At 42.8% G+C, this 24,582-nt stretch overlaps 1 protein-coding gene across 1 annotated transcript in view; it reads left to right on the forward strand.

Moving 5' to 3' along the window:
- HECTD2 (HECT domain E3 ubiquitin protein ligase 2) overlaps positions 1-24,582 on the forward strand; it is a 128,057-nt gene that overhangs the window by 29,350 nt on the left and 74,125 nt on the right. The window contains exon 3 of the mRNA XM_073685557.1: positions 2,320-2,458. Within this exon, the coding sequence (XP_073541658.1) occupies positions 2,320-2,458 (139 nt within the window). The remainder of the gene's footprint in view (positions 1-2,319; positions 2,459-24,582) is intronic.

Raw genomic sequence — 24,582 nt, forward strand, 5'->3', positions numbered from 1 at the left:
ATAGGACTCCAGGCTAAGACGTGGGGGAGAGATTGGATCCAGATTACTGTGAGTATTACAGAAGAGTCTCTTGGGCTGGAGATAGTCACAGAGATGCTTCATTTAAAGAGGGAACCAGGGCTGAAGATGTTGCCAGCGCCTGTGAGAGAGATGATAGCCTGTCGGGCCTTATCCATTATATCTGCCTGTAAATACTGTATATATTCCTCTTCCCCAAGTAAAGTTCAATTTCTGGTTAAGAACCTCGTGTCCTCTGAATTTATTGCTGCCCTGGTCCCAGAAGAGAAATGCCTGGAGACAGCCGCGATCGGATGGCTGGAAGTAAGTGAAGAGCACCACATACACAGCCACACATCAGAGGGAGGACACGTATTGTCTGTAGGGTGCCATAGTGAGTGGGGACTACAGCTCGCCCACGACTACCTCGCTGGGGCACCTTACACTGCAATAAGCAATCATTTCATGCATTGCTCCCGCCATTGTCCAATGGCTTGCCTGCCCTGAAATGAAAGCCATCCTCGCTGTTATGTCTGTATGCAGCTAGACATAAAGGAAAGCAGAGGGACAAGTATCCAACCTTCTTTCCTATAATCCGTCTGAAGGTTTCTGCTGCTAGAGACGGATTACACTCAATAATAGGCGGTGGACAGGAAGGTGGCAAAGGCAACAAGCATAGAAACTGTAGGAGAGATCATAGTAAGGATCAGTAAGGATCATGGTACTTGTTGTCCCCATTTCTTCCTAGTCACAAAATATGTATCATTCTGATGTCATCTAGGACTACATTTAGGACCTCTTGTGTATGTTGATCACCACTGATCTGTTTCAAGAATTATCATCTCTGCCTGCTTTTAAAGAATCCTGTGGACCCATATCTTTCATTAATTCATTCATTCAGATGCTGACCTATAGAATCACTCAGAACTATTTTGGTAGTTTTAAATCCAATTTTAGAAATTCATTAGGTGCTGTATTATTTTTAATTAAAGCCACACTTTCACGACCAAATAAATTGTGGTTGAGTTAGCATAATGGAAGCTGTATGGGGTTCACGCTTGGCTTTTTTAAAAGCACTTTTGATAATGTATTCTTCTTTTGTATGCAAATTAATTCCATATTATGTAGCGGTTAGCTGGTAGATCGTAGAAATGATTCAAAATTTGTGAACGATCCTGGTTTTGTTCTGAGGAATAGGCCAGGCTAGGGAATGTGCAGCTTCCTTTATGGAGGTGTCAGGCCATAAAAACAGAATAGTTTGAATGTTATAATTTTTTAAATAAGTATAACTTTGTTTTTAATCTTATTTCACTAGTTCCCCAACTTTGCAGGTTTGTCACGTTCCAGTCCCCTGTCTTTTTTTCTGTACTTCCGCACAGCTGATCACTGAATAGCTGCATGGAAGTACAGAGATCGACTGGGGACCAGAAAGCCCCCTTAATCTATCATCAGATTTGGAGTGGAGAAGGACTAAGACAAGCATGTTGTTTTTTTTTTTTCTAGAAATTATATTCTAAGGGGTTATCAGAGGGTTTTTATGGCTAGGCACTGCCTCTAATTTATATAGACTATTAGACCTGGTGGCCTGGAGGACAAAGAAAAAGCCAGTAAAACCTCAACAGAACAAATTGCCAATAGAATTAGTGATCTTTCTACGGATCTCCTCTTGTATGGTAGTTCTAAACACAATGTAACTACATAATTACATGGAAAACTGCTTCTGACCTTTGGGGGCCAACAGCAGATTTTTTGTTGCTTTGACTGTGTCTTTTAGGAGTTGTCAATTCCTCGGGGGCGGACATACCATTGATGCAACCTGTGCTGCCTCACAGGTGGCCAGAAGGTAAGGGGGCCTGTTTCAACCACCAAAGCAGCAAACAGCTTTTGTCACAGACATAAAGAGGAGCCCGTGTCTGTTTCCACCCCTGTGGTCACTGATACACATAGTATGGATCAGACCTGGGCAAATTGCTTTCTGTGTGCCACAACTGGCCCTTTAACTGTTCCTGCCCAGCCCGCAGGGTGGGAAAGCCAGAGGGTTTGAAATGAATCAAATGCAGCTAACCATTAATGCAGTGCAGGGCTCCTCTGTCTGGTTGGGAGCCGTGTAACCGGTTTTGTGTAGATGTGTTAATATTGAGCAGAAGTAGGTTTGGCTGGTTGGGTCGGCCCTCCGAAACAGTCACTCATGTGGCCTCTTGGGAAATTATTGCCCACCCTTGGTGCAGATTGATATTTGTGTAATTTTCGTATATACAAGATAAAAATCTACAACTTCGTCTAGCATTAAATGTCTAATGGAACATTCTCTCTTTTTTTCAGTCAGAGACCTTCCACCCATATGCCTTGATGTTCGACAAAAGCAGCGAATCTCCATTGATACGCTACCTGCAGAGATGAAAGCCCCAATCCTGCCCGAACCTTTCATTCCAGTACGGAACAAAACTCTAAAGGATTTCCAGTGAGTTCAATACGATTTCAAAATGAAATTTTTACTTTCGCAAATGGTGGTGTTTTTTTTTCTAGAGGATTCCCGACCAGGTTAGGAAACAGCATCTTATGTTACGGACAATCGGCGTCATATGTGAACACTGACATTTCACCTTTCATTGTTGATCACGGGTCATAGAATGAAAAGTTATCTGAAAACTCCAAGAAGACTTCACTCATGAAAACCAACATCCCTATGACATTGCTGAAAGAGATGTCCAATACTGGACAACCCAAGTTTAATCAATTCCGGACCCAAATCAAACGAAAAAGAACGGATTCTCACCTCCCGCAGTGTTGCTGTTCCCGGAAGGTGAGCTGGCATTGTAGTATCACTATGAGTGGCCGCTGTTTGGCTACGGCTCATCAGTATTCCGTCAAGGCAGACGCCCACTTTGCCAAAATAGTAAAGGCAGCAGTCAAATATTGGCCGCTTGTTGGCTGCAGCCAGTATGTGACACAACAATGTTACGTCACCCTCCAGGAACATAGCTGGAAAGGGGGTGAGAATCCATTGCTTTTATTTTATTTGAGGTCCTGAACTGATTGCCCTGGGGTTGTCCTAATAGTGGACAACCCCTTGACCTTTGGGAGAGGAAGTGTTGGCGCAGAGATCTGTCTAACTGATGATGTAAATCCAGTTCCACAAAAATAAGATTCTAAAAAAGCTCTAGTAACCACACAACTGTTTGGTAGTCCTTAAAAGGGTTTTCTCATAATCACAAGTGGTTAATATTGCAAAATACTCGTAAAACAAGGAATTTTAGTCTTAAGAATCCCCTTTGTAATTAAGATTGGAGAGAATAATGTTTTGTTGTTGCTTATCGCTTGCAGCCTAGGGTTACTGGCCACCTCTGTAGTGTATCAGAGGTGGCTGTGTTTTTTTTTTTTTTGTTTTTTTTTTTAAGGCAAGGAGCAAGTGCTTCCATGCATTAGGCTATGTGCCCACAATACAGAAATGCTCCAGATTTTTCCTGAGCATTTCTGCATCTCCCTGGCAGAAAAAAACGCATGCGGATTGTACATGCGTTTTTCCCGCCAGGTAGAGGTGTTTGTCAAGCGTTTTTGCATGCATTTCCGCATGCGGGTTATCAAGCTCTTTCCAAGCTATTTTAGCATCACCTGGAAAGTGCTTGACAACTTGGTTACACTATATAAATCCATGCAACCGGCATGGATTTATATAGTGTGACCGAGAGAATGGTAAAAAATAAATATATACTTACCTTCTGATGGCCCCCTGAGTCCTTGTCTCTGCTTGCCGGCGGCTCGTGGTAGATTTAAGGACCTGCCGACGTCAGCAATTGCGTGACCGTCACATGACTAAATGACGTCAGCGCAGGTCCTTTAGTCTACAGCGATCTGCCGGCAAGGCGAGACAAGCACACCGGGGGCCATCAGAAGGTAAGTATAATATTTATTTTTTATTTTATTCTTTTTTTTACAGGTACTATGGTACCCGGGTCCAGAGGAGAGTCTCCTCTTCTCCAAACATGTGGATTATCATTGGGGAACATGGCAGACCTTCTACCAAGCGTTTTTTTAAGCGTTTCTGCAGTGTAATTGCCGCTGCGGAAACGCTTAAAAACGCATAGTGGGCACACAGTCATCTGGCTGGATCTGACCAGCTTCATTACCCTTGTGTTCCACTGAATCTGCAGGGGAAAATCTCCCTCTGCTGGCAGCATTGGCCCAAACTGTCAGTCTTCAGGAGCGCTCTGACCCCATGGCAAACAAGAAACTGGGAAGCAAGAGAGCAGTGCACTCCTCAAGATTGAACATGAGATCAACTCTTTAAAGCAAATATATCACCAGGTTTTGGTATCCCATCTGAGAACAGCATTATGTAGGGGCAGAGGCCCCAATTCCAGCAATGTGTCACTTACTTGGTTGCTGACTGCAGTTTTAAAAAAAATCCTTATTTTCTCTGCTGCATATTTAAAAGTTCTCTGAATGCGGAGCTTTGTGTAACCCCTCCCACACCACTGACTGACTGCTTTCTGTGTACACTTGTACAATCAGTGGTGGGGGCAGTGTTATTCAGATCTCATGAATATAGAAAAACCTTCATGACAGCAGGTTTACTAGTCCTCTAGGGATAATCTCTTGCTGCTAAATGTGATGTTATCAAAACTACAATAAGCATCCCAGTAAGTGCCACATCACTGGAATCAAGGTCTCTTTCTCTGTTATTCTGGTGACAGATTCCTTTTAATCCATTCCATTATGAGACATTCTGACTTTGCAGTTCAAGGATTTGCTCATACTGCTCTTCTATGCTCTGTATCCATATTGAAAACCATCATGCTGACCAAGAGCCATCGCACAATGGATCCTAATGTTGCCAAATGGACCCCTTGGCTTCTAATTGGTTTCCTTTAATAGTTCCACCAAATTTGACAGCAAGAATAGCCAGCACTCGCTGTTATACCGGAACATTTATGTGACATAGCCCATAGCCTTAGTTTGAGTTTTCTAATACATTTTAGGTGGAAAAACTCTTTATATGCGGATAAATACAATTTCTGGCTATTAGGCCACGTTCACACATTCAGTATTTTACCTCAGTATTTGTAAGTCAAAATCAGGGGTGCAACAATCAGAGGAAAGGTATAATCAAAACATGTCACTGCCTCGGTATTTATCACCCACTCCTGGTTTTGGCTTACAAATACTGATGTGAAATACTGACCTAATACTGAACGTGTGAATTTGGCCTTATACTTGTTTCCTGCATTCTCTCTAGCTTTCCCCTCTTCAGACTTTATATCTATCTTTCAATTCACTCTGACCTAGTGGGATGAGACTGACTTCTATAATGTCTCCCATGCACTACATTCACAGAGAGATGGATTCCCTATTTTCTTTCTCTGTTGCAGAAGCAACATGAAGGACATTGTACAGCAGTACTGAGCTGTGTGGCTGTGAATCCAGTACTGAAGCAAAATAGAAGTTGCAGCTCAATCAGCCTAGTCTCTTACTGTGCTGTGTGCTCCTTACTCCTCCTTCACCTCCCCTCTCCATATGGTATATTAGGACATGTAACCTGATACCTCAGTACTGTTAGGCTGTTTTTCTTTGATCAAAAGCTGTTTTTCTAGAGTAGATGATGAGTTCAGGAGGCATATTTTCCCAATGAGCTATATAATTACATTTCTTTTATTCACTATTGATTTATTCAGTTTGTTGAATCAATTATAATTATTTAAATGCCCTATAGGTTTACATAAATCATCTGGGAGATTTCCTACAAAGGGTTTTTCTGGATTAGCAAAAATTCATCTGAAGGATGTAAATGGCATACTATGAATCCCTTTCTGTTTACCCACATGACCGCGGTGGTAATCCTGGCCTGTATGGCCTGTGACCAGTGCAGAGAAGTAAACGGAGATGGGTGAGGAGACAGCACCGATGCGTTGGTTGTGGAGTGGCAGAGGAGATTTGTTATTTTATGCCATTTTTCTTCCCTTACCCTAATTTTTGCTTTACATCCTGCGCCTCTAAAGACTTAAATTAGCCTCACACTTGGTCATGCCCAATACATCACTAGACAAGTATGACTGCTGTGTCGTGATCATTTGTCCATTCTCATTAGCCTTTGTTCTCACTGAATTCTCCCTATGCCAAGCTCCATTTTTTAAAAATCGCTGAAGCCGTCAACGGTGATATAAAATGTCAGCGCGTGACGGTGATCTGGTAAGCGTGGAGTATACGGATCTGTCTGCTCTTGTCACTGGTGATACAGGCTTGTGTCCAGCAATGTGCTGGTCTCCGTCAGTCACTCTCTGGGTTGCTTTCTTGTAGTCGTGGCTGAGTCTCCGCCGCTGCTCCATGGGTCTTTTACTGACTAAGCTCTGAAGTAATGTAGACGGCGCTGCAGCAAACTCGGGCAGAGCTGCTGAGCTCACTGATTGGCTCCAGGATGGTGGACTCAAGGAGCATAAATATAGCGCTTTTTTTTTCTTTTTGAAACATATTGTGCCTGGAGACCAAAACCAGAAAACTTCCTTTTGGGTATGTTCACACGTTGCATTTTTGCAGTGTATTAGTAATGCAAATTAAAGTTTCATGCACACACTTTTTTTTTTTCTTGACTGAATTGGAAAACTGCTGTTTTTTTGAGAACTGCAGCATGTCACTTCTGTCAGCGCTTTGGCACTATAGAAAGCAATGAGAGTGCAAAAAGACGCTGCAAAAAAACACAACCTGACAGTCATGTCAGTTGTACTGATGCTACAGCTTAGCCTCATTCAGTCCCATTCACTTGTACGGGCTGAGCTGTAGTATCAGGCAAAGCTGCACTCCGATCACTGTGCTAGGGACTTCATTCTGCTGATCCATGGGACCGGCCTAAAAAATGCATTGATGGTCCTAAGCACAGGCCTATACTGTAGTATAGCATCCTCTTTACTGAAAGGTTCTTCCATGCATAAAATACTTCAGGAAAAGCCTTTCTTTATCAGCCACCTGAAACCAGCAACCCTCGATTATCATATGACGGTGTAGGGCCAGCTCTACCGGCCAGCTGTTGTGCCAATTGATAGTAGTAGTCCAAATATGTGTCCACTGCTCAGATGTAAAGATAAAACAAATGGTTTTGACCGTAATTGCAGTAAACCAGTTGGACTGAATCCTGTCCTTTGTGTTAATGGACGACTTTGAAGTTTAAGTATTGGTAATTTTGTTGTCAGCAGGGACATCCAATGCAATTATAGGAACAGTGAATAGCTCTGTGACTTTATATGTAAGTGGCCAAGAGCTAACAGACTGTGACATTTACTTATCGACTTATAAAGTTCCTACTTATTAATTTACTACACTGTTGCTCAGAAATAAAGGAACACGCTGAAGGTCAAGGAATTGCTGTAATGGGCTGGATCCAGAACAGAAGGACCAGTCTTTCCTTTATAGTTCAACTTTCTTTTGAAACCACTCTTGGCTTTGTCTCAAAAAATGCAACAAAAACTACAACAAAATTGCCTTAGACTATGTGCACACTTCTGAGTGTTACCAGAAGAAACCACTTTAGGTCACTTTCCAGAAGCAGCTTAGTCGGCGGTATTTCCATCATTCTGGCGTAGTCTCTTATGAGCATGTCACCTCTTTTAATTGCTTTAGGGTTTCCAAACCCTGAAGCGGTTAAAGGAAGTGACCTAAGACGAAACATGGGGACAGCAATGTCATTTTGACACTGCTGTGCATTATGTTAATGTTATGGGGCGCTTTTGCGGTATTTTTTTGCAGAAAGATTTTGGGCAGAATCCAACTGAAAAAGACCTTGTGCGCTCCTAGCATTAACCTGCGTGTGTGATTCCAGGTTCACACCCCGGTTCTTCTGATGGCAGAATACTGGACAGGGTGTATTCACATGAATTACAGATTTGGCAGCACAGCATTTAAATTTGTGTCAAAATCTACATGTACTGCATAATGATTGGTCATGGGACACTACCTGCGTGATAGACTGCATATGTCACAATCCATGGATGTCATGTAGCGTATAAATCCTGGTCTTAACCTGGCCATACACATTAGACAGCCATTTTCTCAACTCTTCTTTCTCCTTTGTTCCCCTTCCTTCAACAAATAATGCACTCTCAGTAGTGATGAGCACAAGTGCTCGGGTGTGCACAGATTATCGCAGGACCACGAGTGACATGTTCGCGATACTCTGTGCGCACCCGAGCACCCTGGGCAAACTCAAGTAATGAGCTCTTACGCTCATCACCATCACGAACGCTCAGTTGCATATGTTCTGAATAGGAGAAAGGGATTCACCCAAGAGTGGATCTCCAATTAGAACAAAAAGATCAGACCTGTTGAAATCCAACAGCCCAACCTTTTTTTTTTCCCTCGATATTTTCTGTTGGAGAACCAGAATAATTTTGCTGGTCACATTAATATCAGGGAGTATTCTTTCTATTCTGACCACAATTGCATTTTTTTTGTCTGCACTATTTTAGAGGGATTTTTCACATATCCGGAAAGGTTTGGTTGCATTCAGATGGATGGAAGAGTCCAGTCCTCAAACAACATTATTCTTAATTTTTGTTTGCCAGCTTCTTTTTAAATGTTAATACTGAGTAGATGGGGCGACTATCTAGTAATGATTCCATCAGGGGAGCTTTTCACTCTTTTCAGTGGAAGTGAGCAGGCTACCTCTTTAAAGGCTGACCTGTGGATCCCCTTCTACTACTTAGTTAGGTGACCAAAAAACAAACAAAAACAAAAAGTATTCGCTGTAATGACCCGATGAGGACTGCCAGGATATAGATCGAGCTTTGTCATCAGGACATTGGAGTTCAGGGTTCTTTGCACAGTATATGATATAGGAAAAGGAATGCAAAAAAAATCCCAAAACCTTATTATATCAAGTAAAGGGCCTTTGAGTAAGACGTTTTATGCATATAGGGGTGACCAGGTGTAAATAAACCTTCATGTCTTTATTTTTTTTTTCTTTTTCACAGTTTGTGTATATAAAAAGAAAAAAAAAGTTGCAAAAAATCCCTCTTGGGAAAATGACGGATCCGCTGTTTTGTGGCACCGAGCGCTCATCACATTTTATGATGGAAAGCGTAAAATCACGACTCAAGCATTTATCCATAGGGTTCATGTTCTGGATTACTTTCCTCTTAGAAAAGCCATTCTCGTTCTCAGACATTAGGGACACAAATTACAGATAATTGTGGTCGGTTCAGAGGACACACACGACTCTGCGGCGAGAGAACAGCTACTGTATATTTTTCACTGTGTGACAATATATGTTCTAGGAATAAAGAAGTGCCGGGTGGAATACTTTATACTCGGTGGTAATTTGCTTCAGCGAGAGCCGGCATAGATAATTCTTAAAAATTACCAGACTGAGCATAGAAAAGAGTACCATGGAAAACTCGAATAGTTTGTGGTGTTAGATCCAACTATTTGAGCTGAAATAATGTTTCTTCCACTTTTTCTATCACCCGTATATGCGGAGACCCAGCAGAGCTGGGCAGGATGCTGGTGTGTCACCAGATTATGCTTCTGGTGATGCCTCCATAATATGTGACATTATTGCTGTATGTCTAAAGAGTTTTTCATGGAATTTGCATGAAAGAATCTGTGCGTGCTCATGTACAAGACCCTCTATGAGGTACAGTATGGGATGATGGACTTCGGGGGGCGCTATTTTCCAGACACTGATCCCATTTATGACTGTATGCAGAATAATCTGAATAATCCAGAAAATAAAGGTCCTTCTAAGGAGAAACTTGAGTGGAAAGTTTTGATGAGAAAGTGTCCTAATTATTTAGCGCAGGCACTTATTTTACTCTTTTACACATTAGAATAGTTCATATCAATATGTAATTTTTTCACCTTATGTGAATGCCGCTGTTCTCCTGAATCTGGCAATATTTTTCTTTTATTCTTACCCCGATCCGTTCCTGAGATGTGGCCCTGTTTTGCCAGTATATAAGTCTAGTCCTTTTAGCCAACTGGACGGGTACCTCAAGAAGAGTCCCATAGAGAAGAGTTGAGGACCACGCGCCCTTGATTTAAAAGACCAGATCTATATGTAGAGAAGATGGGGCGATATCTCAGGAATGGAGAGGTGCAGGAACAAAAGAAAAACGACGCCGGATTCAGGAGAAAATCGGCAATTTCCATCAGCTAAAAAGAAACAACTTCTATTGATGGTAAATTACAGGTCCTCATTAAATAGTGGCTTACTTTCTTTGAAAAATAATTTTTGAAAAGCTGGGCATGCGCATGATGATTGGTCACCGCATCCATTCCTGATCAGAGTATACTCTAGTTGGCCACTAATGAATGTTATATCAATGGAGGACCGAAACAACGTTTCCAATCAGCCCTCAATTGCTGGAAAGTACAGAACAATAGGGGGCTTTATTCCCAGTGTCTCTGGAGAAGAAATAGATGCATGTGAGCAATCAGAGCTCAGTGTGTGAAATGAATGAGGCCAGTGTACCCCTCCAGGGTGGTACTTTGAGGTGGGCGGTGTTGTATCTGATTTGTGCTCAGTTCAGTAAGTATTTAGATTTTGTAGGACTCTGCGCACACAGGCTCATTCACATAAACATACTACCATCTACTGGACCATTCCATGCTCTTCTCCACTCCAGCTAAATGCCGTATATGTGGCTGGATGCAGAAATGGCATAAGGGTATGTGCACACGATGCAGAAATGAAGCAGAAAATTTCTGCATCATTTCTGCATCTCCCTGGCAGAAAAAACGCATGCAGATTGTGCAATTTTTTTTTTCCTGCAGAATACATGCGGATCCACATGCGGATTCACATGCGTTTCCGTATGCTGGTTGACAAGCGCTTTCCAGGTGATTTTAGCATCACTTGGAAAGTGCTTGACAACTAGGTCACACTATATAAATCCATGCAACCAGCATGGATTTATATAGTGTGACCCGAGAGAGTGTATATACTTACATCCGATGGCCCGCGCTGTCCTGCTTTACACTCCGTTCTCCCGGCAACTTTGAATTGAAAGACCTGCCGACGTCAGCGCAGGTCCTTCAACTCACTGCAAGTGCCGGGAACCAAGCAGGAGCGCTGCGCGGGCCGACAGATGGTAAGTATATATATATTTTTTATTTTATTCTTGTTTTACAGCTTTTTTAATGGTACCTGGGTGTGGAGGAGACTCCTCTTCTCCACACTCGGGTACCATCCGCACATTAGAACGCGCCAATAACGCAAGTACAGATGCAGTCTTGCGGAATTGGCGCGTTCTAATGCAAGTCAATGGCGGCGAAAACGCCGCGTTTACGCAAAATTAATGGACATGCTGCAGATTTTTGAGCGCAACGTTTACGCTGCGGAAAAATCCGCATCATGGGCACAGCACATGCGGATTTCAATTGGGGAGCATTGCTGCCCTTCTACCATGCGTTTTTAATGTGTTTCCGCGGCGGAAACGCATTAAATACGCATCGTGTGAACTCAGCCTTATACAGATTTTGTGGCTGAGGCAAAAAAAAAAAAAATAGACAAACGTGTTTGGACACCAGACATTGTTGCGACATCAGGGGGATGATGAGAAACCTTGGACTAGAGTTTATTCTCGGCAATGGTCTGTGGTTTCTACACAAAACACTTGGTATTTGCCTATTTGTAGCGGGGACCAAATGGGGTCATCCACACTTTGGAGCCCACCTCAAGTGGGCGGATACTGCCGAAAATTATGTTCAACGTAGCGCAATGTGACACTATCTGTATCATTAAATGGGCCATTGACGAAATGTTGGAATCCCGTTTTCAAGGGCTTGAATGTGGTCATAGCTGACGTCACGTGCGTCTATCTACAATGATGAAGTCGCGCCATGCTGGCTAATCAAAATAAGAGCCGCAGATGCCGGCACGAAAGAGGCGCTGCTCTCATGCTGCGGCCACAGATCACTGTCATGGCCGATGGGAAGGAGTGTGTGAACAAACTCGCACCAACCTGATCTGAGACCACACTACAAATATCTAACAAACTCTTATCAGCAGAAGAGAATATCGATGTGTAATGGAATTACTACTGATTGTCAGATGTGCGAGAGTGAAATGAGGGGAAAGCAGCAAATGGCTTCTAGATGTAATTGTAGTTGGCTGTTTGGACCCGTTGCACATGTCCATGGACATCTAGTTCTTCATATTTATGAGCTTTGGATAACTCCACCCCCACTGATTGGCAGCTTTCTGCCTATGCACAGTGGACACGCATGTTGCTGCTGAAGAGCGATTCCATCTAATAGGAAGTGATCATTCACGGTATAATAGGTACTAGCACACAGGGCTGTGCAGTCGGTAAGACAAACCTCCGACTTCTTAATTTCCATGACACCGACTCCACGACTTCCTCATACATGGCTCATGTTTAAGTGATAAATTTACTGTAGCACAGATTCATCTCAGCTAAAAGTCTAGACCCTTAGATCAGGAATAGGACATTTCATAACTTTCCCAAATTCTTATGAAAAAATATTCCCCACAAACTGCATTGAACTACTGAACCCAATTTATTATATATTTTAGGAGTCTGTCCATTTTATACTGACTCCACCAAAATGGACAGCGACTCCGACTCCACAGCCCTGCTAGCACACAAGTAATTCACATAAGCTGCCCCAACATCTGCTATCTGCATGTGGTTCATAGCTGTGCGTCTCTATAAATGGATGTCAACAAGAAACTGCTTCCTGGGTTGTTGTTTTTGTGTCCAGTTGTACATTACTCTTCTTGATTGTTCATTATGGTTTTCCTATGTCCATCATGTTGTGATGAGTGAAGCTCTGTCTTGATTGAGTAGGACCATGGCGGGAGGTTGTTATCAGTGACTGCTAAACTTCTGGTCTAAAAGTAGAGATCAGAGAAAACTAACTCTGATGTCTCTGCTGTTATACAGAGAACATTCATGATGGACCTACTGTCCCCACAGAGCTGCTTGTGTCCAAATTTAAGTGAATGGAGATTGTTCTACCAACAAGTCTTTGCAACATGGCAGAAACCAGATTGTCTTATTTTCATCTCTTTGTATACCGTATCTCTCTGCCTGATACTGCATAATTTTCCATTTATAGGGAATGTGTGACCAATTCAGGTGTTTGCTACCTAATCTGAGAGCATCATGATGTTGGGGTAGAGACCCTGATTCCAGCGATGTGTCACTTACTGGGCTGTTGTAGTTTTTATAAAATCACTTTTATCAGCAGGAGATTATCACATTAGGACTAGTAGTCCTGCTGCCATGTAGTCCTCCATATTCGTGAGCTCTATATAACCCTCCCACACTCACTTACTGGCAGCTTTCTGCCTATGCACAGTGTCGGCAAAAATCAGTGGTGGGACGGGGTTATAGAAAGCTCAGTATTTAAAAAAAAAAAAAAAAAAAAAAAAAAATCAGAGACAACAGAGATTTTATCAAAACTGCTGCAAGCAGCCCAGTAAGTGACACATTGCTGGAATTGGGGTCTGTGTCTCTACATCATACAGCTCAGATGGAGTAGCAAAAACGTGGTGACAGATTCCCTTTAAATAAGTGTAACAGTCTGTAGTGCCAGCCACAGCCACTTTTGGGTGAGTGAAGAGAATGCGGCATAAGTGTGAGCTGCAGCAGCCCCTTTACTGTGCACATTAATGGGGTTCCTGCAGGTATCGCCTACAATATGTCATCTTTTCACGGCCATCTATGATTTATCCGAAACTCTTATTAAATGATTTCCCCTTTAAAGTGTTTTTACATGTGCAAAATATTCACCTCTTGTTGTGGAGACAGAACTATGATGAGGAGGACACATTTAAAGAGAGAAAAAAAGATCATCTATATATCTGAGATGTGCTGCTAGTATATGGGGGATGCAGATGGAACAGGACATAGCTTCTGTATAATACAATAAGCAGACTGTGGTGCCACCTAGGGGTGGTGACCTGTATGTACGTTCCCATGTCCAGTAGTGGTTCATTGGGGAGATAGCCACCTCAATCCTTCAGATTCCTTCCAATATTTCTTTCATCTTTATGTAATGATCATTTTTACTTTACCATATTCTTTGAGGCATATTAGCTCATTTTCTAAGCATCAGGTGCCATGTCGTTAGCGCCTGATATGGAATCTTGTGACCTACAAGTCTGACCTGAGTGGAAGAGTGAGGCATAGATTTGGCTATGAAGCAACACCCACGGGGATTTTGTTATTACATTGATAAAATGCAGGAGCAGACACTTAGAACTGCAATGTATTCCTATTTCTACCTTGTTCTCCTGGGATTCGTGCTCTTAAGTCTTAGAGGGCAACTATAGTGATAGGATAATCCACCACTGTATGGCGTTTGTGGCTGACGGCAAGGCAGGAGGAATAACTCGGTCAAAGTATAAAAGCTCCTATACACATTGGATAAATAAGCCAAGCCCTTTGATTTCTAATGTGTATGGGGGTCTCTTGATAGATTTTGTTAGGGAAGAAGGGAGTGAAGAAAGCTGCCACCGAGGTGGGTGTTTGGGGAGAGATGGTTGTCTGCTGAACGACTGTATGGCCTACGTGTATCTAATGTAGATGGTCGGCTTAGGTCACTCTACAGCCTGATCTCAATCCAAGTATGTGGAGTAGTTTTTGGTAATGGCACCAGCCGGAGCACTGTATAGAACTTTGGCAGGAACTATTAGTGAAAAGTTGTTAAAGCGGATACATCACCAAATTTCAAAATATGTAATTTATATGACGCGCCCCCTGGGCCGTGTGTGCGTGTGGATACCCGGAACCGGACCCGTTGTGGATGCTGGGGGTTGTAGTCCTTGCGTGGCGGGGACCCGGTCCCGTGGCTCAGGGTAGTCAACTCAAATGGCAGTCTATTTGTGTGTTTTTTATGATATTTAAATGTCCGACAACGCCACCCGTGGATTGCGGTCAGAGTGTACCGCCGCTGCAGGGCAGACCGCTGAGGCTGATATTGGGAATGCAGCAGAGAATAGTATAACTCCCCACGGGAGGAGTATAGCCTCAGGGCAGAAAGTAGGGATGTTGGTGGTGATGGTGTGCGGGAGCAGCAGTAACCACACGGAGTCTGTCATGCAAGTCAGGATCTTTACTGTTGGTGGTATTAAAGGACCCGTCCGGAATACAAGTTAACAATGGAGGCCTGGTCAGTCTGAGAGCAACTGGGAAATCCTGCTGGTCAGGGGGAGTTTGTAGGCCTATCGTGCTGACTTCACTCTTTCTTGGCTATCCCGCTGTAGTGTAGTGGTAGCCCACGTCTCTGAGTGTACCGTGTTGTTCTCACCCGTATGACTGGCGACTCAGGCCTTCCGTACTTCTCACCCCTCCGGTGCAGTAGTGGTCCCTCTCGTGTGGCTGAGCCTCCGGGCTTCCTTGGGCCAGAGGACTTGAAGTCCCCTGCGTGGTGGTTTTCTGCTGCTGGGCTTACAACCCTCACAGCCTCGGACTCCAGTGTCCGGCTTTGCAAGTCTCTGGCCAGGACGAACTCTGCTAGTTCCCCTCCTGGCCTCGTGTTCCTCCTCTGCCTACAGGGACTCCTCAGCCTGCTACTGACCTGTCCCTATCTGCGACTTTACTGGAACTTGTCTCTGGCTTCACTGTCTAACCACACCCCAGATCCAGTTTATAAAGGGCAGATTTCTCCCCTCCCTGGACTGAGGCAGGAGGTGCTGCTTGCTAATTGTCCCCAACCATGGAACCTCCCACCTGCTGTCAGACATGACATTGCTGCCACTGTGGCGATCAGACCTGGGGTGCCACATTTACTCTGTTGAATCGCTACATAACACTATGTTAGAGTGGTTATATTTTTTTATTAGTCCAGCTCTACCTTGGTTTAAAGGGGTTTTAATATGTTATGGTGAAAGTCTGTATTCACTCTGTGACTGCATACTTCTAAAATAGTAACATAGTTTTTAAGGTTGAAGGAAGACTAAGTCCATCTAGTTCAACCCATAGCTTAACATGTTGATCCAGAAGAAAGCAAAAAATACCCATGTGGCAACACTAAGCTCCACATTGGGGAAAAATATTCCTTCCTGACTCCATACGGCAATCAGACTAGTTCCCTGGATCAATGCCCTATCAAGGAATCTAGTATATATATAACCTGTAATATTTATACTTTTCAAGAAAGGCATCCATGCCCTTCTTAAATTTTAGTAGTGAATCACTCATTACAACATCATGCGGCAGAGAGTTCCATAGTCTCACTGCTCTTACAGTAAAGAACCTGCGTCTGTGATTATGATTAAACCTTCTTTCCTCCAGACGTAGAAGATGCCCCCTTGTCCCTGTCTCTGGCCTCAGAGTAAAAAGATCTAGTTCAGCTATGTCTTTCTTATACACCGGAGACCAAAACTGTACACAGTATTCTAAGTGTGGTCGCACTAGTGACTTGTATAGAGGTAAAATTATGTTCTCCACATGAGCATCCATGCCTCTTTTAATGCATCCCATTATTTTATTTGCCTTTGCAGCAGTGGCCTGACTCTGGCCACTAATCGTGAGCTTGTCGTCCACCAATACACCAAAGTCTTTTTCAGTGACAGTTTTGCCCAGTGTTTTACAATTAAGCATATAATTATACATTTTATTTCCTCTGCCCAAGTGCATTACCTTACATTTATCCCCATTAAAGCTCATTTGCCATTTATCAGCCCAAGCTTCTAGTTTACATAGACCCTCCTGTAATATAAAATTGTCCTCCTCTGTATTGATTACCCTGCAGAGTTTAGTGTCATCTGCAAATATTGAAATACTACTCTGTATGCCCCCTACAAGGTCATTAATAAATATGTTAAAAAGAAGGGGGCCCAATACTGACCCCTGTGGTACCCCACTGTTAACGGAGACCCAGTCTGAGTGTTTTCCATTAATAACCACCCTTTGTTTCCGATCACTGAGCCAATTCTTAACCCACATACATATATTTCCCCTATCCCCATTGTTCTCATTTTATGTATCAACCTTTTGTGTGGAACCGTATCAAAAGCTTTTGAAAAGTCCATATACACAACATCCACTGCATTTCCTTGGTCCAGAACTTGCCTCCTCATAAAAAATGATCAGATTAGTTTGACAGGAACGGTCCCTCGTAAACCCATGTTGATATTGGGTCATGAGGTTATTCCTCTTCAGATACTCTAGTATAGCATCTCTTAGGAAACCCTCCAGGATTTTACCCACAGTAGAGGTTAAGCTTACTGGCCTATAGTTTCCAAGTTTGGTTTTTGTCCCCTTTTTGAATATTGGCACCACATTTGCTATACGCCAGTCCTGTGGTACAGACCCTGTTATTATGGAATCTTTAAAGATTAAAAATAATGGTCTATCTATGACGTTACTTAATTCCTGCAGTACTCCCGGGTGTATCCCATCCGGGCCCCGGGATTTGTCAACTTTAGTGATTTTTAGCTGCCGCCGTACTTCCTGCTGGGTTATGCAAGTGACATTTAATAGAGAATTTTTGTCATCATGCTTTCTGTCATGCGATTTTCTTGTGTAAATACAGTTAAAAAAAAAATCATTTAGCATATTGGCTTTTTCCTCATCCTCATCCACCATTTCACCCAGACTATTTTTAAGGGGGCCAGCAAATCTTATTCTGAATCCTTATAGCATGTTCACTGCACATTGTCAGGATTCTCCGCTGTTTCTGATGAGAGCGGTCAGTAACGTGACCGCAAGTATGCAATTTGCATGTTTCTGGCCACAATCCGACTAGACGTGCTAGGCCTCACTCACTTCGCTTGTATTTAGCGAGGCCGAGCACGTCTAGTCGGTACGTGACTGCATGTATGCAAATTTCATTTGAGCAGTCGTGACCGCCCAATGGCAAAACTGGGGAATCATGACAGCGTGAAATGCACACGCAATAAGGATTCAGAACTTTGCTGGCACACAGTGACTGCAGACTTTCACCAGAACACTGGACAACCACTTTAGGGCTTTCTACTAATTTCCCCCGCTAAGATATTTCATCTGAGCAATCGGTCAGTTGTATGTAAAAGTCTGTCAATGTCAAGACTGGAGCTCCGAAACAGGACTCCTCGTTGAATCTGAGATGCTTCGGAGAACTGCTATCAGACCCCAGAAACTAAACTTCTGTTATTGAACAGAAAACATTTAGTCTTTTCTCTTGTTACTGAAGTTTAAACTTCAAGCCCTTTATTACCCGGCTACGTGTCTCTTCTGCTCGGAAAAGGACCGAGCTTTCATCAAGCTCCTATCTGTTATGTCCCAGGCGGCAGCTCCTGATAGAACAAGCTCAGAGCTCTTCAGAGGATCTATTATCAGGGTTACATAACCCAAAAGCGTCTCCATTATACAGGAACAGTTTATTCTTTGTCTGCATATAAATGAAGGCAGTAACACGCTACATTATCATTAACTAAGGAATATACATGAATTTGGCAAACCCTATGATCTTCCTCTCCTGTGGCTCCTGGACGGTATAATTTGATGCGTGGTGGGTCAATTTTCTGAAATGTCATCAGAAAAGTTTCCTAAAGGAAACCGCTTATATATGTCGGCCATCTACAAACAGTGACATCTTCTGTGGTGTCCAAGGTGTGATTATGTAAAAATGTTTTCATCTTTATATACACACTAGAGCTTTACTACTGTATACTGTGAGCATAAAGTCCTGGTATATAGGAGGAGAAGCTTGGGTAGAGCCATCTCAAAATCTTCCTTTAATATTTTACCATTTGGTCATCCTGATATGTGTCCTCCGTTGCCGAAACTTTCTGGTGAAGTGAAAAAAATAAAATAAATAAAATTAAAAAAAAAATGACATGTTGACTGTTAGACCAGAAGTTCCCGCAGGTTTTACTGTTAGTAAAATGCCCTCTGCTCTGATTACAGGCTGCCTCTAATCACAGTTCAGGCCCTTACACTGCCATCGCACTGTTACATCTGGTGGTAATGGGTTGCCGAAACTGACTCCCATAAGGATAAAGTATAAGTGAAGTTAATAAGGGTTGTCTGGTGAAAAAAAGTTGGCACCTATTCGCTTTCATATCTCTTATCTCCATTCTGACGGAACGGCAGTGCACATGTGTGACCTGCACTCCATTCATCACTTATTGAGCTGCCATCGTTGTGCTTATCTTTTCCTGGCAGTGCCATTGAGAATGAATGGATCTCAGATGGGCATTAGTGATGAGCCAGCGTACTTGTTTAACCGAGCACGCTCTGGTGCTTACCGAGTAGCTTCGGCGTGCTCATATATTATGTTCGAGTTCCTGCATCTGCATGATTTATGGCTGCAAGACCGCTTCACCACATCTGAGGATTCCCTAAAAAACAGGCAATATCTGCATGTGTTGAGGCTGTCTTTCATCTGTAAATCATGCAGGGACTCAAACATAGTATACGAGCATGCCAAAGCTACTCAGTAAGCACCCGAGCATGCTCGGTTAAAGGGTGAAACGAGTACGCTCGCTCATCACTAATGTGCATCCATCTTGATGCACTGTAAAAGTTCCCCATTCGATGCTGGTTCCAGCAGTGAGACACACCAATTTAGCAGGTTTTCACCTGTCCTGCGGACAAGACAATAACTTGTTTTCACTGGACAGTATGTTTTGTATGTTAACTACCGATGAGGAGTGATCTGGGTGGGCCTTATTTTCCAAATATGCAGATCCTGGCGTGATGGACAGCAGACAGCCCAGGTTACAACATCACAAGCCTGCTCCTGTGGCATCTGACTTTTGTTCAGTGGCTGATTGGGTAAAACTGCATGGTGATGGTTTAGGGGCCCATAATATGGTGACTCGGTCCTTTTCAACTGTAGTTATTATTACATAGCTTTTCAGAATTTAGACTATTTTTCATACTATAGTAGTTCTGGTTGCCTAACAACCATACTCTTTTGTTGTACCTTCAACTATACAAAGGCAGCATGATGGCTCAGTGGTTAGCACTGCAGCCTTGCAGCGCTGGGGTCCTGGGTTTAAATTCCACCAAGGACAACATCTGCAAGGAGTTTGTATCTTCTCCCCATGTTTGTGGGGGTTTCCTCCATGTTCTCCGGTTTCCTCCCACAATCCAAAGACATACTGATAGGGAATATAGATTGTGAGCCCCAATGGGGACAGTGATGAGACTGTCTGTAAAGCGCTGTGAAATCAATGGCGCTATATAAGTGAGTAAAATAAATAAATAAAACTGGTCAGATAAAGTTAGCTGCCTTTTTGTAGGAAATCAGACACGACAGAATCTGTATCAGAGACCATGAACGGGACCTAGGTAGCATCATAACACATGCCACCTTGTAGCTGCTCCTTTTGAATGAATGTGTTAATTTCTGTGGTCTGGAAGAACACCAAAAACATACAGCTCTTCTGCATTTAACCATAAAATCTCCAATACATGTTAAATCCTAAACAGGATAAAGGATTGAAATATTTGGGTATTTTTATTGTGATTTCATCTCTCTGCCTACATTTGGTCACACATGTAGGGTATGGTATCCCGTGGTTGGGCGTCTCATGCCATCTACCTCCTTAAATGAATAGAAGACGTCCATGTGTCTCCAGCTGCGTCTTTCATTGGCCAAACCATTCAGATGGTCACACGATGTTCTAATAGTTAAGCTGTTAACAAATCAAAAAGGACAATAAACAAGAAGTTAGAAAAATAATTGGGTGAAAAGCGAGGTCAACGGCTGCACATAAGCAAGAAGATTGCTACAAATAACAGTAATTGACTGCTACCTTTTATCTTCATTTGCTTCATCTTGTGTCAGTTCAGAAATAAACTCGGCATACTGGCAACTATTTTGATTTTTCATTTTTGAACAAATTTCACCGTATAATTAGGGATAAAGGGTCCAATTCATTAAAGTGTTCTAGTTTGGAAAACTTTTTGTGAAAGGTCACAAAACTTTTGCACAACTTTAAATCTGTCACAAAGTTTTTGCTACCTCATCTGAGAGCAGCATGATGAAGAAAGAGACCGTGATTCCAGTATATAGTTACATAGTTAGTAAAGCCGAATAAAGACTTGCGTCCATCAAGTTCGACCTGTTAGTTCTGTAATTGCTAAAGTTGATCCAGAGGAGGGCAAAAACCCCAAATGATTTAGCCAATCCTCACCTGAGGAAAAATTCCCTCCCGACTCTGAAACCAGTAGTCAGAATAAATCCCTGTATCAACTTACTATTTTATTCTATTTTTAAGTATATGCTGAAATCTGCCTGGTATCTAGAAATGCATCCAGTCCCCGCTTGAACTGGTTTAGTGAATCCGACATTACCGTCTCCTCACTCAGTGAATTCCATATTCTCACTGCTCTTACCGTAAAGAACCCCTTCCTATGCTGGTGCTGAAACCTTTTCTCTTCCAGTCTTAGTGAGTGCCCTCTTGTTACCGTAATATCCCTCCTTTTGAACAAATCCCGGGCAAGGTCTCTATACTGTCCCCTAACATATTTGTACACATTTATTATGTCCCCCCTCAACCTTCTCTTTTCCAGGCTGAATAGTCCTAGTTTTGCCAACCTCTCTGGGTATTGCAGTCCCTCCATTCCCTTTATTAATTTTGTTGCCCTCCTTTGTACCTTTTCAAGCTCATTTATATCCTTTCTATATATTGGGGCCCATAACTGAGCACAGTATTCCAAGTGTGGTCTGACCAGTGCTTTGTACAGTGGAAGAACAATGTTCTCATCCTTTGCAGCTATACCTCTTCTGATACATCCCATTATCCTGTTTGCCCTTACAGCAGCGGCCTGACTTTGGGCACTCCAATTTAGTTTGCTATCAATCAAGATGCCCAAGTCCTTCTCCATCTCTGAATTCCCCAATGGTTTCCCATTCAGTGAGTACTGGTGACTTCCATTTTTCCTTCCCATATGTATGACCTTACATTTCTCCTCGTTAAACCTCATTTGCCATTTAATGCTCCACCTACCCAGCTTATCCAAATCCCTCTGTAGGTCTTCACTATCCTCTTTTGTATTAATTGTTTTACATAACTTTGTATCATCTGCAAATATTGATATTTTACTATTTATCCCGTTGACTGTCGTTAATAAAGATATTAAATAGCATTGGGCCTAGTACAGACCCCTGTGGTACCCCACTAGTGACGCTTACCCAATCTGAGTATATTCCATTTATAACCACCCTCTGCCTTCTATCCTTTAGCCAGTTAGCTACCCACTTGCAGACATTTTCCCCCAGCCCCATCATTCTCATTTTGTATACCAACCTATTATGTGGCACGCTATCGAACGCTTTTGAGAAGTCGAGATACACGACATCCACTGGTTCCCCCTGATCTACTCGAGAGCTAACCTCCTCGTAGAAGTCAATCAGGTTTGTTTGGCAGGAGCGATTCCTCATGAATCCATGTTGGTTCGGGGTTAATAGATTATTAGCATCAAGATGCTCCATGATTGCCTCTTTAATAAAGCCTTCAAAAATTTTGCCCACAACGGACGTCAGACTCACCGGCCGATTTTTCCGGTGTTACTTTTTGCTCCCTTTTTGAATATTGGCACTACATTCGCCTGTCGCCAATCAAGTGGTACAGACCCAGTCTCAACAGAGTCCTTAAATATAAGATATAACGGTCTGTCTATCACATTACTTAGTTCCCTTAGTACCCGTGGGTGTATGCCATCAGGTCCTGGTGATTTGTTTATTTTAATGTTACTGAGGCGTTTCTGTACCCCAGCTTGGGTTAGATTTGTCATACTTAGTGGAGGATTAAGCTTGTCACTTCTCATTTCGCCTGTTAGTTCTTTTTCCTTTGTGAAAGTTGACGAAAAAAATTTATTTAATAGATTAGCTTTATCCTCATCTTTCTCTATGATTTTGCCTTCATCACTTTTTATCGGTCCAATATTATTCGATTTAATCCTTTTACTATTTATATACGTAAAGAACAGTTTGGGATTTGATCTACTTTCCCTAGCAATACGTTTCTCTGTTTCCTCCTTTGCTATTTTTATTTGTTTTTTGCAGGTTCTCGTTTTTTCCTTGTAACACATTAGTGCCTCCTTGCTGTTTTCCTGTTTTAATCTCTTGAATGCCTCTTTTTTGCTATTTAACGCCCCTTTTACGTTCTTATTCAACCATATTGGTTTCCTCTTATTTCTGGCCCTTTTATTCCCATACGGTATATACCTCTCACACTGAGTATTCAGAATTCTTTTGAAGGTTTCCCATTTACTATTCGTATTTCCTTGATTAAGAACTTTGTCCCAGTCTATAAGTTGAAGGTTTTCTTTCAGCTGATCAAACTTCGCCCTCCTAAAGTTTAATGTTTTAGTTGTTCCCTTATTGATAACCCTACTGAAGGGCATTTTGAAATTGATAATATTATGATCGCTATTGCCTAGGTGCCCCCCTATCTGTACCTCAGTTATTCTATCAGGCCTATTAGTCAATATTAAGTCCAACACTGCCTTCCCTCTCGTTGGTTCCTGCACTAGTTGGGAGAGATAATTATCCTTGATATTTGTCAAGAACCTTTTTCCTTTCTGCGATCTACAGGTTTCTGTTTCCCAGTCAATATCCGGGTAGTTGAAGTCCCCCATTACAATCACCTCATTATGTTTTGCTACTTTGTCTATTTGTCCTAATAGCAGTTTCTCATTCTCCTCTGTTATATTAGGTGGCTTATAGCAGACCCCCAGTAATATTTTATTATTATTTTTTGCCCCCTCTACCTCTACCCACATGGACTCGACCCCCTCTTCTATATCTTCCCTTAGTCTGGGCTTTAGACGTGACCTTACATATAAGCAGACTCCTCCGCCCTTCCCGTTTCCGGTCCCTTCTAAATAAACTATAATCTGTTAAATTTACCGCCCAGTCGTAGCTATCGTCTAGCCAAGTCTCTGTTATACCTACGATGTCATACCTCTCCTCCGATATAAGCGTCCGCAGCTCATCCGCCTTATTGGTCAGGCTTCTTGCGTTGGTCAGCATGCAAGATAAAACTTTGGGGTTATTTAGCATCCTATTCTTCTCTAACGATCTAACTGTACTATCCCCACCCCCCTCTCCACCCTCATTATATTCACTTCTCCCCTTCCCCCTTGCTTGCCTCACATCCCACCTATTTCCTTGGTTTCCCCCCCCGTCTCTAGTTTAAAAACTCCTCCAACCTATTAGCCATCTTCTTCCCCAGCACCGCTGCACCCTCCCCATTGAGGTGCAGCCCGTCCCTACGATAGAGCCTGTAGCCGACAGCGAAGTCAGCCCAGTTCTCCATGAACCCAAACCCTTCTGCCTTGCACCAACTCTTTAGCCACTTATTCACCTCCCTAACCTCCCGTTGGCGCTCCTGTGTGGCTCGCGGGATTGGTAGTATTTCTGAGAAAACTACCTTGGAGGTCCTTGCCCTAAGCTTCCTACCTAGATCCCTGAAATCATTTTTAAGGACCCTCCATCTACCACTCACTTTGTCATTGGTGCCAATGTGGACCATGACCGCTGGGTCTTCGCCAGCCCCACCCAGTAACCTGTCAACCCGATCTGCGATGTGCCAGACTCGAGCGCCAGGGAGGCAGCACACCGTTCGGCGATCCCGGTCTTTGTGACAGATTGCCCTGTCTGTCCCCCTAATAGAGTCACCCACTACCA

The sequence above is a fragment of the Phyllobates terribilis genome, unplaced genomic scaffold (assembly GCF_046119375.1).
Source record: "Phyllobates terribilis strain yellow unplaced genomic scaffold, ASM4611937v1 Scaffold_5__5_contigs__length_657084704, whole genome shotgun sequence".
Lineage (NCBI taxonomy): Eukaryota > Metazoa > Chordata > Amphibia > Anura > Dendrobatidae > Phyllobates > Phyllobates terribilis.